The 26,465-nt window shown below is 41.7% G+C and overlaps 1 protein-coding gene across 41 annotated transcripts in view; it reads right to left on the reverse strand.

Annotated features, from left to right (window-relative positions):
* Window positions 1-26,465, reverse strand: part of LOC110519948 (E3 ubiquitin-protein ligase MYCBP2) — a 344,341-nt gene that overhangs the window by 258,720 nt on the left and 59,156 nt on the right. For all 41 annotated transcript variants that reach the window (XR_016494672.1, XR_016494675.1, XR_016494673.1 and 38 more), the window contains exons 5-9: window positions 20,957-21,153; window positions 12,672-12,914; window positions 11,911-11,982; window positions 11,383-11,482; window positions 10,680-10,753 (exon numbers count right to left, since the gene is read on the reverse strand). Coding sequence is in view for 37 of the 41 variants with exons in the window: in XM_090229470.1 (XP_090085596.1) it covers window positions 10,680-10,753; window positions 11,383-11,482; window positions 11,911-11,982; window positions 12,672-12,914; window positions 20,957-21,153 (686 nt within the window). In the remaining 4 variants the exon portion in view is untranslated. The remainder of the gene's footprint in view (window positions 1-10,679; window positions 10,754-11,382; window positions 11,483-11,910; window positions 11,983-12,671; window positions 12,915-20,956; window positions 21,154-26,465) is intronic.

Consider the following 26,465-nt stretch of genomic DNA (forward strand, 5'->3'; position numbering starts at 1 on the left):
TTATAAAAAACGTTTGACATGTTTCTGTGGACATTACGGATATTATTTGGAATTTGTCTGCGTTGTCGTGACCGCTCTTTCCTGTTGATTTCTGAACATAGTGTGCCAAACAAACGGAAGTATTTTGGATATAAAAATTATCTTTATGGAACAAGAGGAACATTTGTCGTGTAACTGGAGTCTCGTGAGTGAAAACATCCGAAGATCAAAGGTAAACGATTAATTTGATTGCTTTTCTGATTTTCGTGACCAAACTCCCTGACGCTAAGTGTACTTAATGTACTGTCATGCGATCGATAAACTTACACAAACGCTTGGATTGCTTTCACTGTGACAGGTGGATTAACAAAAGGCTAAGCTGTGTTTTGCAATATTGCACTTGTGATTTCATGAATATAAATATTTTAAGTAATATTATTTGACTGGGGTACTATGCTATTCAGCGGTTGCTGACGACAATTTTCCCGCTTAAGGGATGGGTAGCGTCAAGAAGTTAATGCAACCGCTGTGTCAGATTTCAAAAAAGCTTTACGGAAAAAGCAAACCATGCAATAATCTGAGTCGGCGCTCAGAACCCAATCAAGACAAATATATCCGCCATATTATGCAGTCAACAAAAGTCATAACTAGAATTATAAATCTTCACTTACCTTTGCTGATCTTTGTCGGAATGCACTCGCAGGACTCCCAGTTCCACAAGAAATGTTTGTTTTGTTCATTAATGTCCATAATAATTTATGTCCAAATAGTTCCTTTAGTTAGCGCGTTTGGTAAACAAATCCAAAGTCACGAAGCGCGTTCACTAAAAGCAGACAAAAGTCAAAAAGTTAAGTTACAGTCCGCAGAAACTTGTCAAACGATGTATAGAATAAATCTTTAGGATGTTTAACATAAATCTTCAATAACGTTCCAACCAGAGAATTCCGTTGTCTTCAGAAGTGCGATGGAACAGAGCTCCCTCTCACGTGAAAGCGCATGGTCAGATCATGGCAGACCTTACTCATTTCCTTCTCCTTCAGCCCCACTTCACAGTACAATATCTTCAACACAGTATCTTCAAAAGGAGCGGTGTTGAAAATCTACCAACCTCAGATTTCCCACTGATTTTTTCCTCAGGTTTTTGCCTGCCATATCAGTTCTGTTATACTCACAGACATCATTCAAACAGTTTTAGAAACTTCAGAGTGTTTTCTATCCAAATCTACTAACAATAGGCATAATAATAGGCATATTTGTAGCAGGCCCGTTTACTCTGGGCATGCTTTTCATCCGGATGTGAAAATACTGCCCCCTACCCCAAAGAAGTTAAGGTTTGGGCTGATTTCAAGGTTTTACCGCTCACCTACAAAGCATTACAAGGGCTTCCTCATACCTGTCTTACTGATTTGGTCCTAGCGTACATACCTACACGTACGCTACGGTCACAAAAAGCAGGCCTCCTTACTGTCCCTAGAATTTATAAGCAAACAGCTGGAGGCAGGGCTACCTCCTATAGAGCTCCAGCTTTATGGAATGGTCTGCCTGTCCATGTGAAAGACGCAGACTCGGTCGACCTTTAAGTTTTTATTTAAGACTCATCTCTTCAGTAAGTCATATGATTGAGTGTAGTCTGGCCCAGGAGTGTGAAGGTGAACGGAAAGGCTCTGGAGCAACGAACAGCCCTTGCCGTCTCTGCCTGACCGGTTCCCCTCTCTCCACTGGGATTCTCTGCTTACTGGTGTCACCGGCTTACTGGTGCTCTTTCATGCGTCACTTGAGTGGGTTGACTCACTGACGTGATGTTCCTGTCCAGGTTGGCGTCCTCCTCGGGTTCGTGCCGTTGGGGAGATCTTTGAGGGCTATACTCGGCCTTGTCTCAGGGTAGTAGGTTGGTGGTTGAAGATATCCCTATAGTGGTGTGGGGGCTGTGCTTTGGCAAAGCGGGTGGGGTTACATCCTGCCTGTTTGGCCCTGTCCGGGGGTATCGTCAGACAGAGACAGAGTGTCTACCGACCGCTCCCGTCTCAGCCGCCAGTATTTATGCTGCAATAGTTTGTGTGTCGGGGGGCTAGTTTCTTATATCTGGAGTATTTCTCCTGTCTTATCCGGTGTCCTGTGTGAATTTAAGTATTCTCTCTCTCTCTCTCTCTCTCCCCTACCTGGCCTGTTGACTCCTTGCTGTCCCCAGTCCACCTGCTGCTGCTCCAGTTTCAAATGTTTTGCCTGCGGCTATGGAACCCTGACCTGTTCACTGGACGTGCTACCTTGTCCCGGACCTGCTGTTTTCGACTCTCTACCGCACCTGCTGTCAGGAACTCTGATTGATCGGCTATGAAAAGCCAAATTACATTTACTCCTGAGGTACTGTCCTGTTGCACCCTCAACAATGACTGATTATTATTATTTTCTGACCCTGCTGGTCATCTGTTTGAACATCTTGGCCATGATCTGTTATAATCTCCACCCGGCACAGCCAAAAGAGGACTGGCCAACCCTCAGAGCCTGGTTCCTCTCTAGGTGCCGGCCTTTCTAGTGAGTTTTTCCTTGCCACCGTGCTTCGACATCTGCATTGCTTGCTGTTTGGGGATTCAGGCTGGGTTTCTGTATAACACTTTGAGACCTAGAAACAGCTGTACAGCGACTCCCCCATCCAAACTGACAGAGCTTGAGAGGATCTGCAGAGAGGCGAGAAACTCCCCAAATACAGGTGTGCCAAGCTTGTAGCGTCATACCCAAGACGACTCCAGGCTGTAATCGCTGCCAAAGGAGCTTCAACAAAATATTGAGTAAAGGGTATGAATACTTTTGAAAAAAGTTCTAAAAACCTATTATTGGTTTGTCATTATTATGGGGTATTGTGTGTAAATTGATGAGGTAATCTTTTTATATATATATATATTTATTTTGGAATAAGACACATAAAATGTGGAAAAAGTCAAGGGTCTGAATACTTTCCAAATGCACTGTATATGGTTGAATCATCAGCATACATGGACACAGGCTTTGACTAATGCAAGTGGCAGGTCATTGGTAAAAAATTGAAGTGTAGACCGTTGCCCTGCGGATCGTCACACCCTACATGTTTGGCATTGGAGGCGCTTCCATTAAAGAAAACTCTCAGTTTTATTAGATAGATTGCCATATGGTCTATTTAGAGCTAAGGTTGAAAAACCATACAACATACGTTCTCAACAACAGGTTATGGTCAATAATATCAAAGGCTGCATTGAAATTTAACAATACAGCTCCCACAAACTTCTATCAATTTCTTTCAACCAACCATCAGCATGTGTCTTTTGTCAAAAATCTAACTTACAATGCTTTTTTTCATTATGTGTTTTTTAATGCATGAACAAAGGCTTGGTTTGTTGATGGCATTTCCTGTCTAAATTAGCCAATTAAGTAATTATTAAAATAACTTGCAACATCAAATGGTTTTGTGATGAATAAATTGTGATTTGATGCCCATAATTTAATTTCAAGTAATCTAGTCTTTATATCATTGATTTTGACTTCATAATACAGTCATCTTTTTGGTGATTAGTCACATCATTTTTCAATTTGTAGTAAGTGCGCCAGTCAGATGTGCAGCCAGACTTATTAGCCACTTTTTTTGCCCCATCTCTTTCAGCCATACAGTTTTTCAATTCCTCATGATTCTATGGAGTCTTAACAGTTCTAACAGTCAGTTTCTTAACAGGTGCATGTTAATCAATAATTCAAAGAAGCAATTTCATAAATTCATCAAGTGCAGAGTCTAGATACTCCTTATTAATCACAAAAACAAATGGTTTTAACATCATCCATATAAGAGTCACAGCAAAATATTTTGTATGATCTACACTATTTTCGGCCCAGCTTTTGGAACTTTGGCTTCCCGGATCTAGCCACTATATGTGACCCACCACCTGGATTCAGTCCTATGTAGCGAGATTTTAAATGGTGTTTCTAAAATTGTATAAAAGTAGACTAAGAGAAAATGGTATATCATACACTGCAGTTGAGGAACAATGGGAAGGCAGTTCTGCTTGGAAAGTTGATCAACTTGTAAGTCCACTTTTGGGAATAAGGCCCATGAATGCTTTGGTACACTTACTGGAAAGCTCTTCTTTATCTATACCCATTCAGAATTATTTACACCCTAGCTCACCCATCTCTTTAAGGATTCACATGTGAGGCAATGTGCTAAACAGAGTGTGTAGTAAACACCCAAAGACTTCAAGACTAAAAGTGGCAAAAGTAGTAGCCTACAATAAGGAAAAAAACTCTAGGTAAAAAAAATATCAAAGTGCTGTACAGAAACCCAGCCTAAAACCCCAAACAGCAAGCAATGCAGGTGTATAAGCGCGATGTATAAAAACTCCCTAGAAAGGCCAAAACCTAGGAAGAAACCTAGAGGGGAACCAGGCTATGAGGGGTGGCCAGTCCTCTTCTGGGTGGAGATAAAAAATAATTTTATATAGTCCTTGGCCTATATCCTAATCTGAATTTGGTGCAGGTCATGTTGTTCTTCACATTACCGTCTCTCGTAAACATACACTATATCAAATGAAATCTATTAAGTGCATTTGTCACATGCACAGGATACAGAAGGTGTAAACGGTACAGTGAAATGGTTTCTTGCATATTTGCATAGTAGCAATATCAAAAACAGAAAGTGTCCAGATAAAAAATACTTTAAATGATTAGATGCTTACCCAGACATACTTTGATGGATCATGTGAAAGAAATGTTATAACCACCCCCAGCCACATCTAGCTAAGTGGATGGGTCACTATTATCTAGACATGTACACATGTTCATGAAATACAATAGATAAAGGTAAACACCCCCAGACACACCTGGCTAACTTGATGGGTCTTGTAATCATCTGGCGAAGTGGATTATTTTGTTTGGACATGTAGCTAGCTAGCTAGCTAGATAAACAATGAACCAGCATAATCCCAACTCCTACTACCACCAATATAAACTAATTGTCATAGCTGTAGTATGAACTAGGTTACATTTTAGCTAGCAAGCTAACAATTGTCTATAACTAGAAATGCAAATGGTTTTCTGTTCCCCTTATATGAACAAAATCTTTGAAATTGTTGCATTTATATTTTTGTTCAGTGTAGCTAACATGACTATGATTGTGCCTTTGGCTGCTGGACAATGAAAGAAAATTGGTATAAAATAATTGCCTCCAATAATATGGTCTGATTTTGGCGAGCCTCATAACATGCGTCAAAACAATCAGTTTTCGAACAATTAAGCATATGTTTTTAAAATGCATAGCTGCCTCCAGCGCATTGCAAAGCGATGTGTGACGTGCGCTGATGAAGCCTGCCATCCATTGCCTACGCATTTTTTGAGATGCTGAAAGAACATCTCTAGAACTGTCTGACAGACTTTCAACTCAAAGGCTCTGTATCTGTGTGCCTACACAAGTGTCAAAACCAACATTTATACAAATGTGTTTTTTTTCCCTGGCAAGAAGTTTCCTTTCCTTTGAGCGTTTGTTTCTTAAGTCCTTTGTTGTTGTAATGAAATCTTTAGTCATGTTTTTTCCATCATATTTTAAATAACTTGCAGAACACACACTTTGTGACATTGTCATGTAGCATTAATCCATTCCTGTGGCACTTTAATTGGACTAAGAAAACGCACTTTATGACACTCAAGAAGCAATATGGCCACCTTCATCATAAAAGCCAGATAGGCCGATCATGTATATGCCCTTATGTCAGTCATCAGTCAAAAAGGTGCCTTGTCCTGCTCCTGGGAAAAATATTTGTCACATGCGCCCAATACAACAGGTGTAGACAACACGGTGAAATGCTTACTTACAAGCCCTTATCCAACAATGCAGTTCAAGAAATAGGAGGTAAGAAAATGTACGGACTAAAGTAATAAATAAAATAACAAAGCTATATACAGGGGGTACCGGTACTGAGTCAATGTGCGGTGGTACAGGTTAGTTGAGGTAATTTGTACATGTAGGTAGGGGTAAAGTAGCTATGCATAGATGATAAACAGCACGTAGCAGCAGTGTAAAAACATGTAAATAGTCTGGGTGGCCAAATTATGGCTTATGGCTCGGGGATAGAAGACGTAAGGAGCCGCTTGGACCTAGACTTGGTGCTTTGGTACCGCTTGCTGTGTGGTAGCAGAGAGAAGAGTCTATGACTTGGGTGACTGGAGTCGGACAATTTTTTGGGACTTCCTCTGACACCGCCTAGTATATAGGAACTGGATGACAGGAAGCTTGGCCCCGGTGATGAACTGGGCCGCAGTCAATACCCTCTGTAGCGCCTTACAGTCGGATGTCAAGCAGTTGCCATACCAGATCTGGGGACCCATGCCAAATCTTTTCAGTCTCCTGAGGGGGAAAAGGTGTTGTGTCCTCTTCATGGCTGTCTTGGTGCGTTTGGACTATGATAGTTTGTTGGTGATGTGGATACCATGAACTTGAAACCAGCTCCACTCCAGCCCCATCCATGTTAATGGGGACCTGTTTGGCACTCCTTTTCCTGTAGTCCACGATCAGCTCCTTTGTCTTGCTCACATTGAGAGAGGAGGTTGTCCTGGCATCACACTGCCAGGTCTCTGATTTCCACCATGTAGGCTGTCTCAACGTTGTCAGTGATAAGGCCTACTACACTGTTGTGTCGTCATTAAACTTAAGGATCTGCGTGGCAGATGTGTTGGATCTGTTGGTGTCGGTATACGAATTGGAGTGGGATGATGGTGGTGTGTCATTACCAGCCTTTCAAAGCACTTCATGGCTACCGACGTGAGTGCTACGGGGTGGTAGTCATTTAGGCAGGTTACCTTCGTGTTCTTGGCCACAGGGACTATGGTGGTCTGCTTGAAACATGTAGGTATTACATATTCTGCCAGGCAAGGTTGAAAATGTTAGTCAAAACCTCTGACTCCCCATCCCGCATGCGGGAGCGTAATCATCGCCTGACACTAATTAGCATAACGCAACGGACATAAATATCCCTAGAAAATATTCCTATTCATGAAAATCACAAGTGAAATATATTGAGACTGTTAATCAATTGTTAATCACCCTGTCAACTCAGATCTTCAAAATGTGCTTTATAGCCAAAGCTAGACGAGCATTTGTGTAAGTTTATCGATAGCCTAGCATAGCATTTTGTCCAGCTAGCAGCAGGTAACTTGGTCACAGAAATCAGAAAAACAGTTTACCTTTGATGAGCTTCGGATGTTTTCACTCACGAGACTCCCAGTTAGATAGCAAATGTTACATTTTTCCAAAAATATTATTTTTGTAGGCGAAATAGCTTCGTTTGTTCTTCACGTTTGGAGAAATCGCCCTGAAATTGCGGTCACGAAAACGGCAAAAAATATTCCAAATTAGCTCCATAATAATCGACAGAAATATGGCAAACGTTGTTTATAATCAATCCTCAAGGTGTTTTTCAAATATCTATTCAATAATATATCCATCGGGACAATTAGTTTTTCGGTAGGACTGATTGGAGTAATGGCTACCTCTGTATTTTACGCAAGAATCTCTCTGGGGGCATCAGTTGACCACTTGCGCAATGTAGCCGCCTACGGCTATTCTTCAACATAAATGCGTAAAACTATGTCACAATGCTGTAGACACCTTGGGGAATACGTAGAAAGCGTAATCTGGTTGATAGCCCATTCACAGCTCAATAGGGACTCATTGGAACGCAGCGCTTTCAAAATATGGGGCACTTCCGGATTGGATTTTTCTCAGGCTTTCGCCTGCAACATATCAGTTCTGTTATACTCACAGACAATATCTTTACAGTTTTGGAAACGTTAGAGTGTTTTCTATCCTAAGCTAAATTATATGCATATTCTAGCATCTTGTCCTGACAAAATATTCAGTTTACTACGGGAAAGTTTTTTTTCCAAAAATGAAAATACTGTCCGAGTCACAACAGGTTTTAAGGCACTTGCCAGTTGGTCCGCGCATGCTCAGAGTAGACGTCCTGGTAATCCGTCTGGCCCCGCAGCCTTGTGAATGTTGACCTGAAGAAAGGTCCTGCTTACATCAGCTACGGAGAGCGTGGTCACACAGTCGTCTGGAACAGCTGGTGCTCTTATGCATTCTTCAGTGTTGCTTGCCTCGAAGCGAGCATAAAAGGGCATTTAAGCTCGTCTGATAGGCTCACGTCACCGGGCAGCTCGCAGCTGCTTTTCCCTTTGAAGTCCGCAATAGTTTGCAAGCCCTGCCACATCCGACGAGCATCAGAGCCTGTGTAGTAGGATTCAATCTTAGTTCTGTATTGACGCTTTGCCTGTTTGATGGTTTGTCTGAGGGCATAGACTGGATTTCTTATAAGTGTCCGGATTCGTGTCCCGCTCCTTGAAAGTGTCCGGATTCGTGTCTCGCTCCTTGAAAGTGTCCGGATTCGTGTCCCGCTCCTTGAAAGCGTCAGCTCTAGCCTTTAGCTTGGTGCAGACGTTGCCTGTAATCGATGGCTTCTGGTTGGGATATGTACACCCGGTCAATGTGGGGATGACTTCATCTATGCACTTATTGTTGACTGAGGTGGTACACTCCTAAATGCCACTGGATAAATCCCGGAATATATTCCAGTCTGTGCTAGCAAAAAAGTCCTGTAGCGTAGCATCCGCATCATCTGACCACTTCCGTATTGAGTGAGTCACTGGTACGTCCTGCTGTAGTTTTTGCTTGAAAACAGGAATCAAGAGGGTAGAATTATGGTCAGATTTGCAAAATGGAGGGCGAGGGAGAGCTTTGTAAGCTTCTGTGTGTGCAGTCTAGAATTTTTTTTCTCTGGTTGCACGTGAAATGCTGGTAGAAATGAGGTAAAACGGAATTAAGTTTGCCTGTATTAATGTCCCCGGTGATGGGTTCTGACTCCTAAACTTGAAATATTTTTAAAATCATCAGATATCCTATGGAAATGGAGTGCTGTAGTCCGGTTTCAGCACCAGAAGTTAATGGTTATCTGTGGGAGAAATGTATATGGGGGAGGCAATTAAGCTTGGAATATACTGAGTAAAGGAAAAGCAATCGCATGGTTGCAGTCACTGATAGGGTGGAGAGATGAGGAGTGGGGGCCGAGGTCAGGTCATAAAGGAGAAGGAACAGTTAATTGCCCGCATCACTTAACTTCCTGCCTTGCAATAAAGACGTAATGTTTAGAGGGAAGGAGGTGACTGCACCCAAATTGGGGTATATATACACACTTGTGCTGGTGGAAACATGTCTGTCTGTTCAGCTGTCTGACCCTTTGGGTGAATAAACTTGGTTTGAGCTTTCATAGTTGTCCGTCAGGTTCTAAATAACAGGGTAAAAATTAACAACGGCCACAAGGAGCGCCGCTTATGGATGAACATTTTCCTGTTTGTTTATGGATAGCTCGCTGAGGGAGGTCTTAGTGCCAGTATCGGTTTGTGGTCGTAAATAGATGGCTACGAATAATATCGATAAACTCTTGGTAGATTGTGTGGTCTACAGCTTATCATGAGGTACTCTACCTCAGGCAAGCAATGATTTAATATTAGACATCGCACACCAGCTGTTATTGACAAATAGACACACATCCCCACCCATCGTCTTACCAGACGTACCTGTTCCGTCCTGCCGATGCACGGAAAACCCAGCCAGGTCTATATTATTCGTGTCCTCGTTCAGCCACGACTCGTGGGACAATCTCAAACGGATGTTCAATTTGGTTTCCAATGATTGCACGTTGCTCAATAGAATGGATGTTAGAAGCGGGTTACCCACCTGACGACGAATTCTCACAAGGCACCCTGATCTCCGCCCCCCTGTATTTCCGTCTTTTCTTCACACGAATAACAGAGATTTCGGCCTGATCTCCGGGAAGCAGTATATCCTTCACATCGGACTCATTATAGAGAATCTTTGTCCAGTTCAAGGTGAGTAATTGCTATTCTGATATCCAGAATCTATTTTCGGTCATAAGAGATGGTATCAGCAATATTATGTACAAAATAAGTTGCGAAAAACTACCAAAATAGCACGGTTGGTTAGGAACCCGTAAAACGGCAGATCCCCTCCTGCAGCCATTATCTGCTCCTGCATTCATCACAGACATCAGTAAACAAAGCATTGGGGTCTGACATCAATATGTGAATAACTACAATGATATTTTATTATGGTAAATTTCAGAAAATGTTATAACATAAACCTACTGTTGACAAGTAGGCTATGGTGTAATGGAATGTTTTGCCTTGTGTGGTAGGTTTTGACACTTAATGTAGGTGTCAAAACCAGCCATAAAATAACGCAATATATGACAAAAGATCTAAATATGACAGGTGGTTGTCAGCTGTTATGACATGTTATGACAAGTTGTCAGCTGTTATGACATGGTTATGACCGTGTCATAAAGTGTTATGACGCTTGGTTTCAAGTAGTGTTACCAAATATTTTCCTCCTGAAGTAGTCTGACCACCCACTCACGGCCACAGCATGAAAAATACTGACCATGCTGTTATGATCTCTGTCGGGGCCAGCAGCTCTCTACATTATAGTATAATAGAAATCTCAGACAGTACTTCAGACTGGGTTTATAACCATTTAAGGAGTGGGAGTTGCTGGTACGTATTGGTCCTATCCACTCCTCTCTCAAGAAGTCAAGAAGAATGGAAGAAAACTTTAGCGCACCTGGAGTAGGTAGGTAGGAGTGTGTGTATGAGAGAATGAGGAGACTCACATCTTTGCAGGCAGCAATCTGGTTGATGTACTCTCCGTCAGTGAAGACTATGTTCTGGCCGTCTGCCTGTAGGCCTATGGAGAGGAGAGAGTGAGCAAGATGACTGCATTTATAACATACAAAGAATAAGGAGATTAATTTGTCATGCTCTTGACAAAGGTATTCAGCCGAAACATTGTGCATTGGCCTCCGTTTCCTTTAATATAAACATATTATTTTCTCTTAAATTTGCATACTGTAAAAACAGACCGTGTTTAAGTGTTGTCTGCACATTGAATCGATAAAGCTATGTAGCCATCTTTGTCCTGTGGCTATTTGTCTACTTTGTTCAATCAGGAATATTGAAATATTGTAGTTACAAGCCTTATTTTAGCATATATTATTGATATGATAAATTACTAAAGGGTATATTGTCAATCACTGGGTGAGCAGGTTATAAGAGCCTAATAATTTTTTATGAGCCTTAAATATTATTATTAAATGTTTCCAAGTTAATCTCAAGATAAAATCTAGTTTGAGGCCTCGTTCACTGGTTCTTGACAATAGTAAGTAACCTGATGATTACAAAAATTAAGAATACACACCCCCCCAGGCGCGCACGTGCGCACGCTTACAAATCAGATGCATGAAAGAAATCCTTGCCCTGTTTATTATAACACACAATATGGGGGACAAGGAGGTGTTACTGTGTGTTGTCATGTACCTGGCATGGTGATGGTTCCCTCATGCTCCAGAGTCTCTGGGTTGATCTTGATGGCCGACGTACTGTGGTTGTTACTCATATCCCGGTACAACAGGCAGCCCTGCATGCCCACAATCAATATTTTTTTTTTATTTATACACTACTTTTAGGACTGCATGTCACAATTTGTCCCAAAAGCAACCCAGACCAAGCCCTCCGAGTTTGAATGTGTAGGACAAAGGAATACAAACAATGCTTCATCAATAAACGTTATTTTGGGGGTAGATGTCTATTCCTTTCTAATCCCCTAAAGGTCTTCAGTAGGAGCAGAATCATTATCGACCCAAGCCTTTACTGCATACAGATCAGCAACTATGTTTATTGGGTCAAATGGGGGGTGATCCAAATCAAAGCAGTGAGCAAATGGCATGGTACAAGACCATAACCATAACTCGCAATGAAATAGAATTCCAGGTTGCCTATAGTCTTACTTGTGGTGTCAATTTTAATAAAAAATAAAATAAAATAAAAAGAATGAGGTTAAGTTACCTGAGCAAAACCCAACCACGATCTCTTCTCCTTCCGATTCCTGATGCGTGATGTGGAATTATACACATGGCCCTGGAATACAAACACACATTTGGTCCAATTTTAGAGCGCAACCACAAACGCACAGCCAAACTTTAAGACACAAATATATTCCCTCAATGATGTATGATCCACTGTGTCAGCACTATGTGGCATCAACAATCAACCTCAGAAATGAGAGAATAATTATGGAATCTGGGAGAAGTTTAAAATATTTTATTTAATCTACTACTTTAGTACAGCAGAGTGCTATTATGGAGAGTCTCCTCTTATCAACCAACTGGGGCAGTAACTGGAACATTTGCCTATGAGAAATGTGTTTGAAATGTTTAAGTTCTGACTCAACCTATGGCTATGTGATCAAAAGTAAATGGAAGGAAAACACAATGCTTTGTAAGAATTTAGGTATGATGAAGTCTTATTTAGTATGTGCTGTAATCTACTTTTCACTTCAACAAGCAAATTATCTTTAAAAGGAGCGGTACAGAGTCATAAAACCATTGTTGCTGTGGAAGACTATTGCGTTACAAAAATGGTTTTAAAAACCTTTCTATATAAACTGGCAAAGAAACTACGAGGACTATGCATGCAGTGAGCAATGATGTGTCACTTCTGTAGCCGGAGCCTACTTTGTAGAGGCCGTCCTTGCAGAGCAGGTAGCATATACGCTCTCTCACGTACACACACACACACATCAACCCACCTTCCTACACCCCACGTACCCTGACAGTGCCGCTGTAGCCGGACCCCACTTTGTAGAGGCCGTCCTTGCAGAGCAGGTAGAGGAAGGAGCCATCGGTCTGCAGCAGGCAGCGCTCATCCTCGTCGATCGTCACCTCCTTCAACACCCACTTGTTCATCAGCGCCACCCGCTTGATGCCGTTGCCGAACCAGTCCTGGATCTGGATCTTGCCCACCAGCACAGCCTGCACGCTCCTCTGTAGCGCGTTCAGAATGGTCGGCACCTGGGACGAAGATGTGGGGGGGAATTAAGAAAGAAGAATTAATGGAAGTGAACTGTAATAGAAATGGGAGACTATGAAGTGGACTGTTTTGGCTTTTCTTGACTGTGGAGTGTTTGGTAGAAAGGTCTGGTTTGATATCAGGGCTCCAGAGTGCCGAAAACATAGTCGCAATTTGCAACCCGTTTACTAGAGAAAAACGCATTCTGATTGTATAACATTTAAAATTACAATTGTATTATATTTAGAGTAAGCAATCTAGTAGCTAATGTGTTTTCATTTTCCTCTTCAGGTGAATTAGCCCTACGTTATATTAGTGAACGTAAAAATGTAGACAAATTCTGCTCAAATTAAGCCCCAAAAAAATCAGAACCTACACTATATATATACACAAAAGTATGGACACACCTTCAAACTAGTGGATTTGGCTATTTCAGCCACACCCGTTGCTGACAGGTGTATAATATCGAGAACACAGCAATACAATCTTAAAAGTCAAACATTGCCGGTAGAATGGCCTTACTAAAGAGCTCAGTGACAGGATGCCACCCTTCCAACAAGTCAGTTTGTCAAATTTCTGCCCTGCTAGAGCTGCCCGTCAACTGTAAATGCTGTTATTGTGAAGTGGAAATGTCTAGGAGCAACAACGGCTCAGCCGCAAAGTGGTAGGCCACAAGCTCACTGAATGGGACCACCGAGTGCTGAAGCGTGTGGAGCGTAAAAATTGTCTGTCCTCGGTTGCAACACTCACTACTGAGTTCCAAACTGCCTCTAGAAGCAACATCAGCACAATAACTGTTAGTTGGAAGCTCCATGAAATAGGTTTCCATGGCTAAGCAGCTGTACACAAGCCTAAGATCACCATGCGCAATGCCAAGCGTCGGCTGGAGTGGTGTAAAGCTCACCTCCATTGGACTCCGGAGCAGTTGAAACGCGTCTGATGAATCACGCTTCACCATCAGGCAGTCTGATGGACGAATCTGTGTTTGGCAGATGCCAGGAGAACACTACCTGCCCCAATGTACCCAATTGGGTACAATGTAAAGTTTGCCCAATGTAAAGTTTGGTGGAGTAGGAACAATGATCTTTTTCCAACTTTGTGGCAACAGTTTGGGGAAGGCCCTTTCCAGTTTCAGCATGACAACGCCCCTGTGCACAAAGCAAGGTCCATTCAGAAATGGTTTGTCGAGATGTGTGTGGAATAACTTTACTGGCCTGAACAGAGCCTTGACTTCAATCCCAGCGAACACCTTTGGGATGAATTTAACACCGCCAACTGCGAGCCAGGCTAATCGCACATCATCAGTGCCCAACTGCTTTGGCCTAACATTTTCATTGAACCAGATTTTGTAGAGTCTTCTGGTGACAATGGTGTGGAAGAAACGGTGTCGTTGTCACGGAGGAAGTTGACTGAGTTTGTAAATCAGTGGAATGCCCGGTGGAAGCAGAGATTGCCAAATGCAAAGCTAGTCCAAAAAGAGAACACAGAAAGAAGGCTGTTGTATAAAACACTCTGGATTACATCTTCAAACTAAGGGCAAACATGGCATCGATGAGAGGGAGAAGCATTCATCCATGAATACTGGTAAGAGTCTAGCTAAATCTTCAGATATTATTGCTACCAAACGGTGTTCCGTACACATTTTGCGTAACCGCGGCATTTAAACAAGACTGTAGCGACTGTGTTGGCATTAAAATCAGGGGTGTAAGCTGTTTCTATACAAGCGTTGATTGACATGGTAATGGACCAATAGTAATAGAGAAAAGATTAAAAACACGTACCTCTGATGCTGTACGTTACATTGTGATGTGTACCAATGCAATTCATTGTGTGGAGTACAGCGTCTTTCCACCAGGGGTTAACGCTTCTCTTGCAAATTAAAAACATGCTTAACCATATACACTTCATAATTCATGCTTTAAAAGAAAATTAGTTTTAATATTATTATTGGTAATAGTAAACATTTTTCAGGAGTAAGGTGCTAATGTCAATTTGGTCATCAATAAACATTGAATCAATCAATGAATTCCATAAGACTGATGTGCAGAATCTTAAGAAGAATACCATCCTCTGCATTTACACAAGCAAACCCGTCACCTTCTCACAAAGAGCTTTCTTTTTTTTGCTATCACGTTTGCTGTGCCAACCTATTCAGGACAGTTGTGGGTTCAATAATTGTGTAATCTCACATGCATGTCAGTAATGCATGTCCTAAATTCTATTAAACTTCGCAAATCACATGCTCTAACCAAAATTGAGACGCAACATTCCTGTGTGCCTCTCTTTCTGCTCTTGATTGTGCATAGCTAAAGAAAATGAACGGGACTCAGTAAAAAGACAGCATGTCACCAAACTGCAATAGTTACTGTATGAACTCTGTGGAACGTTTTTGGACCATTGGCTTCCCTGTAAACAGGTACCAACAGGAGGCACGAGCCACCTCCCTAAGGCTCTTCCCTGCCTTCACCTCCTGTAGCTGTTCGGGGGTGTAGTGGTACGGTTTCTTGGGCTCTTGTTGGGCCTTTCCCTTTCCAGACATTTCCTGACATTTCCTGCAACATACTTTATTAAGATAGTGCAAAGAAAATTGACACAAATGTGGATATCATTTCCATGTAATCCAACATAATGTTATTGCATATTTCAGGGTAAGAGCAGGTGTTCTTATATACTCAGTGTATATGATGGAGTGAGATGACAAGAGTTCAGTTGGTGTTACCGTTTCATTTCTTTTTATATATTAACATCGTTGCTTTATACAGTAATTTACTAACATTTAGTGGTTTATAAAAGTATTTCTCCCATGTGATTGGAAGTTGTAATATTAACCCTAATCATTTGCATGATTAGTTCATTAACATTATACAAAAGTAACATATTCCTTCATCTCTCTCTGAACAGAATCACATACAGTGGGGAGAACAAGTATTTGATACACTGCCGATTTTGCAGGTTTTCCCTACTTACAAAGCATGTAGAGGTCTGTAATTGTTATCATTGGTACACTTCAACTGTGAGAGATGGTATCTAAAACAAAAATCCAGAAAATCACATTGTATGATTTTTAAGTAATTAATTTGCATTTTATTGCATGACATAAGTATTTGATACATCAGAAAAGCAGAACTTAATATTTGGTGCAGAAACCTTTGTTTGCAATTACAGAGATCATACGTTTCCTGTAGTTCTTGACCAGGTTTACACACACTGCAGCAGGAATTTTGGCCCATTTTGGCCCACTCAAATACTTGTTCTCCCCACTGTACATCCCTTAGCCCTTATGAAAATAAAGTTCTCTACTTTGTGTAACTCATGTTTAAAGGTATATATTTATCAAGACATTATCAATGGTGAGTGTAAAGTTAATTACACGTGAATTCATTCATATTTAATTCAAATCGAGTGTATTTTTCATTATGCATGCCATCGTGACGCTCAAAAGCAGTGACAGCCGCTGCTTACCTCTGAAAATAAAACCCCTATTCAAATTCTACACAAACCTTCAAATAGGTATGTAATGAGACATTATATAAACACTTTATAGTGTTTTGACATTTTAAGTTCGGGTGAAAAAAGCAGTTTCCCAACACGACATCTTCCCCTATCACTATCACTCAGTAGCCTTCGCTTCCACACCGCCATTTTTAAAAAGACCCGGCAGAGTTCCATTGCCTTCTTCAATCATGTAAAGACAGGTCGCGTGGATGTCTCGTCATTGATTTTGCTGGAAAGGGAATAAATTGTGCTTTACAATGGTATTAATATCTACCAGTTGAACTGGAAGAATGGCATTTTTTTTTAGCTAAAATTAGGTCAAGTGTTCGGAACACCATTAGGTAGCCAGCCGTACACAGTTGAAGTCGGACGTTTACATACACCTTAGCCAAATACATTTAAACTAAATTTTTCACAATTCCTGACATTAATCATAGTAAAAAAAATGGTTTTAGGTCAGTTAGGATCACCACCTTATTTTAATGAGAAATGTCAGAATAATAGTAGAGAGAATAATTTATTTCAGCTTTTATATATTTCATCACATTCCCAGTGGGTCAGACGTTTACATACACTCAATTAGTATTTGGTAGCATTACACTTAAATTGTTTAACTTGGGTCAAATGTTTCAGGTAGCCTTCCACAAGCTTCCCACAATAAGTTGGGTGAACTTTGGCCCATTCCTCCTGACAGAGCTGATGTGACTGAGTCAGGTTTGTAGGCCTCCTTGCTCGCACATGCTTTTCAGTTCAATCTGTCTACAACTTTTCTATAGGCTTGAGGTCAGGGCTTTGTGATGGCCACTCCAATACCTTGATTTTGTTGTCCTTAACTTTTTATGGCTGCAGGGGCAGTATTGAGTAGCTTGGATGAAAAGTTGCCCATTGTTAAAGGCCAGCTCCTCAGTCTCAGTTGCTAATATATGCATATTATTATTAGTATTGGATAGAAAACACTGAAGTTTCTAAAACTGTTTGAATTATGTCTGTGAGTATAACAAAACTCATATTGCAGGCAAAAACTTGGGAAATTCCACTTCCTGTTCGAACTTTGTCCGATGACTAATGTGAAGGGGGGTCGAATGAGACCAGAAAGTCACCACTGACACGAGTTGACCATGCTTTCATCAAGTGCGTTCACAGGGGAAGGACCTGCGTTCCACCGGTCATCTGAAGTCATTCTAATTCTCCGGTTAGAATGTTATTCAAGATATATGTAAACAACATTCTATAGATTGATTCAGTACATCGTTTGACATGTTTCTACTGACTGTTATGGAACTTTTGGACATTGTCACTTTATAATAGACTTTAGAATTGTTTACCAAACGCGCTAACCAAAGTAGCCAATTGGACATAAATAATGGACATTTTCGAACAAATCAAGCATTTATTGAGGACCTGGGATTCCTAGGACTGCATTCTGATGACGTTCATCAAAGGTAAGGAAACATTTATCATGTATTTTCTGGTTTCTGTTGACTCCAACATGGCAGCTAATTTGGCTACTGTTCTGAGCTCCGTCTCAGATTATTACATGGGTTGCTTTTTCCGTAAACTTTTTTTGAAATCTGACACAGCGGTTTCATTAAGGAGAGGTATATCTATAAATCCATGTGTATAACTTGTATTATCTACATTTATGATGAGTATTTCTGTTGAAACGATGTGGCTATGCAAAATCACTTGATGAAGTATTGACTAATACGCAAATGTAAACTCAGATTTTTTTATATAAATATGAACTTTATCAAACAAAACATGCATGTGTTGTGTAACATGAAGTCCTATGAGTGTCATCTGATGAAGATAATTCAAGGTTAGTGATTCATTTTCTCTATTTCTGCTTTTTGTGAATGCTATATTTAGCTGGAAAATGGCTGTGCTTATTGTGGTTTGGTGGAGACCTAACAATCGTTTGTAGTGCTTTTGCTGAAAAGCATATTTGAAATCCGACACATTGGTGGGATTAACAAGATTAACTTTAAAATTATATAAAACACATGTATGTTTTAGGAATTGTAATTAGGCGCCCTCTACTTTCACTGGTAGTTGTCATATCGATCCCATTAGCGGGATTGCAGCCATAACAAGTTAAACCATTTTGCCACAACTTTGGAAGTATGCTTGGGGTCAATGTCCATTTGGAAGACCCATTTGCGACCAAGCTTAAAATTTCTGACTGATGTCTTGAGCTGTTGCGTCAATATATCCACAATTTTCCCACCTCATGATGCCATCTATTTTGTGAAATGAACCAGTCCCTCCTGCAGCAAAGAACCCCCACAACATGATGCTGCCACCCCAGTGCTTCACAGTTGGGATGGTGTTCTTCAGCTTGCAAGCATCCCCCTTTTTCCTCCAAACATAAAGGTCATTCATTATAGCTAAACAGTTCTATTTTTGTTTCATCAGACAGGAGGACATTTCTCCAAAACGTATGATCTTTGTCCCCATGTGCAGTTGCAAATCGTAGACGGGCTTTTTTATGCCGGTTTCAGAGCAGTGGCTTCGTCCTTGCTGAGCAGCCTTTCAGGTTATGTCGATATAGTACTAGTTTACTGTGGATAGAGACACTTTTGTACCTGTTTCCTCCAGCATCTTCACAAGGTCCTTTGCTGTTGTTCTGGGATTGACTTGCACTTTTTGCATGAAAGTAGGAGACAGAATGAGTCTCCTTCCTGAGTGGTATGACGGCAGCGTGGTGCCATGGTGTTTATACTTGCATACTATTGTTTGTACAGATGAGTGTGGTAAATTGCTCTCAAGGATGAACCAGACTTGTGGAGGTCTACAATTATTTTCTGATGTGTTGGCCGATTTCTTTTGATTTTCCCATGATGTCAAGCAAAGAGGCACTGAGTTTGAAGGTAGGCCTTGAAATACATCCACAGGTACACCCCAATTAACTCAAATTATGTCAATTAGCCCATCAGATGCTTCTAAAGCCATGACATCATTTTCTGGAATTTCACGCCGTTTAAAGGCGCAGTCATCTTAGTGTATAACCTCTAACCCACTGGAATTGTGATAGTAAATTATAAGTGAAATAATCTGTCTATAAACAATTGTTGGAAAATTACTTGTGTCATGCACAAAGTAGAAGTCCTAACCGACTTGTCAAAATTGTGGAGTGGTTGAAAAACTAGTTTTATTGACTCCAACCTAAGTTAATGTAAACTTTCAACTTTTGCCAGAAAGTCTTTTTCATTGCAAGTTAGCGCGTACTGTTAGCTAACGTTAGATGGCTGGCTCAGTAGCTAATGTTACATGTATGATCTGTGTAGGAGCTCTATAAAGTTGGATGTTCACATTTTTCTTTTTTGAATGCGGCATTAGAGTTGGGAATATGGTTCATTGTTTAGCTAGCTAGCTATATGTCTAAACAAAAGACTCCACTATGCAAGTACTCATTGTACCGTTTACACCTTCTGTATCCTGTGCATGTTACAAATAAACAGATTTGATTTGATATAGTGTGTGTTTACCAGAGACAGTAATGTGAAGAATAGCATGACCTGCACCAAAGTCAGATTAGGATATAGGCCAAGGACTAGATAAAAGTTCCTCTACTTTCACCACTTTTCGTCCTGAAATCTTTGGTGGTTTACTACACTGTGAATCATTAAAGAGATGGGTGGGGATAAGGCTTTAGAAGGTGTGAACGATGCTGAATGGGTGTAGCCAAAGAGGAGCTCTCCAGTAGGTGTACCAAAACATTCAAAGGCCATTTTCCAAAAAGCGGGGTTTCAAGTTTATGAACTTTCAAATCAGAATTACTTTCTCATCATTCCTCAACTGGAGTGTTTGATAAACCATTTTCTAGCTCAGAGTCTCTACTTTTATCCAATGTAAAAAACTAAATTTAAAATGTTCCTACATAAGACCAATTCACATATTTTTGGGAAAAGGAGCATCAAACTCATCCCCGTGCACTTTTACCACCCTGTGAAGTTAAAAATCACAATTTATTTAATCTGTAGCCTAAAAACTGTGCATGATTTTCCAGGTCACAGTGGGAAAACCATACTGCATGTTGACATTGACATGGTTATTCTAAAAGTATTTGCGCATAAAACCGTTTCCATCACAATGGTCGCATAATTAACTCCGACACACAGGATCCCACCATGCCGAACCAACAAATTGTCTGTTGACATTTACAGAATTGTATCAACACTTGCTGTTTTCATCACACCTGTGGTGATATATTTTTATATGGCATGACTTTATTCGCATTAGAAGGTTGGATAACCATGGTTACAGACAGACAAATGCACAAACAGTATCACTCAAACAGAAAATAATGTACATACACAAACACACAAATATTCTAAAATTAATTGCCGGAAGAATGCGGGCGGGGTAACATAAGAGGGTGGAAAACAGAAGCTTGACATTTTCTCCAAAGTAATTTCTGCTCTCCTTCAGAGCTCCAGATGCTGCTGCCTTGAGACAGTCTGGTGGTGTGGAGCAGGTTTAACAAGTCTAACCTGAGTGGGGAAGTGTGTTGAATCGTTTCGAGTTGTGTGACACAGCGTCGGCTCACCTGGATATTCTGGCAGGCATGACTGCCGTTGTTGGTGAGGATGGCGGAGACGGCCTGCAGGGTCTTGCCTGTGTCTCCCCAGGACACCACCAGGCTGAAGAGGCAGGCACAGGACAGGGCGGTGAGGGCCTGCCCAGTAGGGTCGTTCATCCCCGTGCTGCGCACTGTCGTCTCCAGCAGCAGTTGGAACAGAGACTCTGTAGGGAGGATATAGAGGGTTAAGAGGGGCAGTATGTCTGCAATGTGTGTGTGTGTTTACCTGTGTCTGCACAAGTGCGTGCAAATGTGTGTTTGTGTGCATGCCTCTGTGTCTTGGTCTATTTGCGTTTGCATCTGAGTGTATACATGCATTGTGCGTGTCTGCCCATGCATGTATGTGCAAGTATTAGAGCTCTGTAAATATACTGTGTATACACTACCATTCAAAAGGTTAGGGTCATTTAGTAATATCCTTTTTGAAATTTTTTGTACGTTAAAATATCCAATTGATCAGAAACACAGTGTAGACGTTGTTAATGTTGTAAATGACTATTGTAGCTGCAAACGGCTGATTTTGAATGGAATATCAACAGAGGCGTACAGGGGCCCATTATCAGCAACCATCACTCCTGTGTTCCAATGGCACGTTGTGTTAGCTAATCCAAGTTAATCATTTTAAAAAGGCTAATTGATCATTAGAAAACTATTTTGCAATGATGTTAGCACAGCTGAAAACTGTTCTGCTAATTTTAAAAAAGCAGTGAAACTGTCCTTCAGACTAGTTGAGTATCGGGAGCATCAGCATTTGTGGGTTCGATTAGAGGTTCAAAATGGCCAGAAACAAAGAGATTTTCTAAAACTTAGTCTATTCTTGTTCTGAAAAATGAAGGCTATTCCATGTGAGAAATTGGCCGTCTGGAGAAGGGTAATGACAATCACGAGAAAAATGTATATATTGTGTAATCGTGTCAAATAACTTGAGAACAGAAGTAGGAGAAATACGGTGAGATTAGTTCATCTGAAAGAGATCAACATTGTGAGGCTGGTGGTGGACTAATCTTGTGTGCAGAAAATCATAGCAGAAGGATTTGAACACAGGCACGAATTCGAATTTAAACAAACCCATCGAAGTTTAAACATGTCTGACGAGAATACAGTGCCTTGCGAAAGTATTCGGCCCCCTTGAACTTTGCGACCTTTTGCCACATTTCAGGCTTAAAACATGAAGATATTAAACTATTTTTTTGTGAAGAATCAACAACAAGTGGGACACAATCATGAAGTGGAACAACATTTATTGGATATTTCAAACTTTTTTAACAAATCAAAAACTGAAAAATTGGGTTTATACTTTGTAGCGCCACCTTTTGCTGCGATTACAGCTGTAAGTCGCTTGGGGTATGTCTCTATCCGTTTTGCACATCGAGAGACTGAAATTTTTTCCCATTCCTCCTTGCAAAACAGCTCGAACTCAGTGAGGTTGGATGGAGAGCATTTGTGAACAGCAGTTTTCAGTTCTTTCCACAGATTCTCAATTGGATTCAGGTCTGGACTTTGACTTGGCCATTCTAACACCTGGATATGTTTATTTTTGAACCATTCCATTGTAGATTTTGCTTTATGTTTTTGATCATTGTCTTGTTGGAAGACACATCTCCGTCCCATTCTCAGGTCTTTTGCAGACTCCATCAGGTTTTCTTCCAGAATGGTCCTGTATTTGGCTCCATCCATCTTCCCATCAATTTTAACCATCTTCCCTGTCCCTGCTGAAGAAAAGCAGGCCCAAACCATGATGCTGCCACCACCATGTTTGACAGTGGGGATGGTGTGTTCAGCTGTGTTGCTTTTACGCCAAACATAACATTTTGCATTGTTGCCAAAAAGTTCAATTTTGGTTTCATCTGACCAGAGCACCTTCTTCCACATGTTTGGTGTGTCTCCCAGGTGGCTTGTGGCAAACTTTAAACAACACTTTTTATGGATATCTTTAAGAAATGGCTTTCTTCTTGCCACTCTTCCATAAAGGCCAGATTTGTGCAATATACGACTGATTGTTGTCCTATGGACAGAGTCTCCCACCTCAGCTGTAGATCTCTGCAGTTCATCCAGAGTGATCATGGGCCTCTTTTCTGCATCTCTGATCAGTCTTCTCCTTGTATGAGCTGAAAGTTTAGAGGGACGGCCAGGTCTTGGTAGATTTGCAGTGGTCTGATACTCCTTCCATTTCAATATTATCGCTTGCACAGTGCTCCTTGGGATGTTTAATGCTTGGGAAATCTTTTTGTATCCAAATCCGGCTTTAAACTTCTTCACAACAGTATCTCGGACCTGCCTGGTGTGTTCCTTGTTCTTCGTGATGCTCTCTGCGCTTTTAACGGACCTCTGAGACTATCACAGTGCAGGTGCATTTATACGGAGACTTGATTACACACAGGTGGATTGTATTTATCATCATTAGTCATTTAGGTCAACATTGGATCATTCAGAGATCCTCACTGAACTTCTGGAGAGAGTTTTTTGCACTGAAAGTAAAGGGGCTGAATAATTTTGAAACGCCCAATTTTTCAGTTTTTGATTTGTTAAAAAAGTTTGAAATATCCAATAAATGTCGTTCCACTTCATGATTGTGTCCCACTTGTTGTTGATTCTTCACAAAAAAATACAGTTTTATATCTTTATGTTTGAAGCCTGAAATGTGGCAAAAGGTCGCAAAGTTCAAGGGGGCCGAATACTTTCGCAAGGCACTGTAGTTCTCATCCGACCCTACGATCTACAGCCTGGGGGGAGGTACTTAAAGCAGTGAAAGCAAGAGGTTTGGTGGGAAGGACGCCGGCTGTCTTTTTCCTGGCACCTTTCCAACTGGCAATGAAGAGGAAGATGTTTGCAACGGCGAAGAAACACCACGAAAAGAACGCCAGGCACACGCTGGCATTCCCAGCGATCCTGCTCTTTATTTGGAAGGGAAATAAAAATGGTTGTCAAGGAAAATGGAGGCTGAGAGATTCTTGCTAGAGCAAGGTGTTTGGCCGAGATAACGACAAGACAAGGTAAAATACAAGTTGAATTGTATGCCGTTTACTGTACAAATTAAGGTAGGCAGTGTGTTTGTGGGACTAATTTAACCTTTCAAGCGCCTTACGGACCATTAGGAATCTTTTAGTTGACGTCAGGTTATGTTCTGTGGCTTCAAATACAGTTCTGTGATGATTGACTCAATGCGAAGCAACGTTACGTTCCTAGTTGCTTTGTTTTATTTTGGGATTTGTTCTCTGTTTATTTAGGAAAGTCTATGTGACAGCTTGGAGAGACAGCTGACCGGAGGGAATAGACCCCACTGGGGCTGTCATGGGCTAGCAACCCATGTTGGCAGTCTCCGACGCTGCTTCAGTATGTTGGAGACACCCGCTAAGTGCTACTGAAAGTCAACAAAGGAACATACCCCCTAGAGTCCGCGAGAGCTGGGGCGCAAGATGGCTCAACGACTGATCACACGGTTACGGACCCAGGAACGGAAACAACTACGAGTAGGAACACAGCACATGAGACAACCATAACAGCAGCAGGACACACACTTCAGGTGTGCAGCTGTGGTTGGGAGAGTAACATCGGCAAGGGGGTTAAGGATCCATCAAGGGAGGAAAAGGTGCTTGGGAGAGCAGAGACGGGGACCTCGCATTGACCAGTACTTCTTACGAAGCAGCCAGTCAAAATCAGTCGAATGAAGCACAGCGACGGGACGCAAACCAAAGTTCGCAGAGCATCAGCACCCCTGTAACGTAGGAGGATAACACAAGCACAGAAATGCCAGTGGATAAACTCACCCAACCACAGAGACCTCTAAAAAGAGGAAAAGATCAAAGGGCACAGACCGAGTGTGAAGTGGCCCAAAGCTGTTGAAAAGAGAGAGCGGGAAACAATCAACAACGACCTGACAAAAATCTTGGAACAACCGGTAGGAACAGCAGAGAAAAAGCTTGAAAGGATGGGAGACATTATCTACCACTACGGAAAAGAGCGCTTTGGAGTAAACGAGAGAAGTGGCAAGACACCACCCACGCCAGCCAAATCTAGGAGGCAGCAAGAGATCGAGATACTTGTCAGAGAGAGAAGGCAGCTGAGAAAGCAGTGGAAGAAGGCCTCTGATGCAGAGAGAGAAGGTCTCATGCTACTCCAAGCAGACATTAAAATGTCGGCTGGCAACCTTGCGAAGAGCGGAAAACTGAAGGAAACTTCGTAGGAAGAAGGAACACTCAAGAACGCGGTTCTATAAAAAAAAAAACTTTAAGTTTGTCAAAGACCTCTTCGCAAAGGAAAATCCTAAAAACTCCAAAGCCAGAACTGGAAGAACATCTGGAAAAGGTCCACCAGGACATGAAAAGGCATGAGCAGATAATCATCCCACATGACATCCCACCTATTCAACCACCAGAATTCAATCTGGACACTGACCCTCCAAAATGGAAGGAAGTAGAGAACGTTGTCCGAAGAGCAAGAGCGGCCTCAGCTCCTGGGCCTAATGGAGTACCATACAAGCTCTACAAGAACGCCCCGGATGTTCTACGCTTTCTTTGGAGGCTCATGAGGATAGTGTGGCAGAAGGAAATAATACCAAAGGTATGGCGAAGGGCTGGTGGTGTGCTAATCCTGAAAGAAGGATGCAACAGACATCAGTCAATTCCGACCAATCTCTCTTCTCAACGTCGAAGGGAAGATCTTTTTCAGTATAATAGCACAGAGGCTGTCTATTTATCTGGAAAGGAACAAGTACATTGATACATCTGTACAGAAAGCAGGCATTGCTGGTTTCTCTGGTTGCCTGGAACATACTAGTATGATTTGGCACCAGATCCAAACAGCTAAGAAGGACAAGAGAGACCTATGTCATCTTCCTCAACCTGGCCAATGCCTTTGGCTCAGTCCCCCATGAACTCCTCTGGGAATCCTTCAACATTTTCCACATACCAGAACCCATCTCTACACTGGTAAAGGCCTATTTCCAAGACCTGCAATTGTGTTTCACAACACCTGACTTCACAACAACATGGCAGCGCTTGGAAGTAGGCATAATGGCAGGTTGTACAATTTCACCTCTGGCCTTCACTATGGCCATGGAAGTCATCATCAGGGCATCGAGATGGGTGGTCGGCGGTGAGAGAACTAAGGAAGGGCTCCGTCTCCCACCTATCCGAGCATACATGGATGACATGACTACACTGACCACCATTAAAGCATGCACCAGGCGGCTACTTGCAAAACTGCAGGATAACATCAAGTGGACCCGGATGAAAATCAAGCCAAGCAAATCTCGAAGCATCTCCATAGTCAAGGGACAGCTTAAAGATGTGAGGTTCTGCATTGGAGATGCCCCGATACCAACGGTGTCTGAGCAACCCGTCAAGAGCCTGGGTAGATGGTACAACGAAAGCCTCCAGGATAAAGATCATGTGCAGCAAGTAAGGCAGGACATCGCCGACGGTCTTGAGAACATCAACAAGACCCTACTGCCTGGGAAGCTCAAGCTTTGGTGCCT

The sequence above is a fragment of the Oncorhynchus mykiss genome, chromosome 3 (genome assembly GCF_057628025.1).
Source record: "Oncorhynchus mykiss isolate SJ-2025 chromosome 3, ASM5762802v1, whole genome shotgun sequence".
NCBI lineage: Eukaryota > Metazoa > Chordata > Actinopteri > Salmoniformes > Salmonidae > Oncorhynchus > Oncorhynchus mykiss.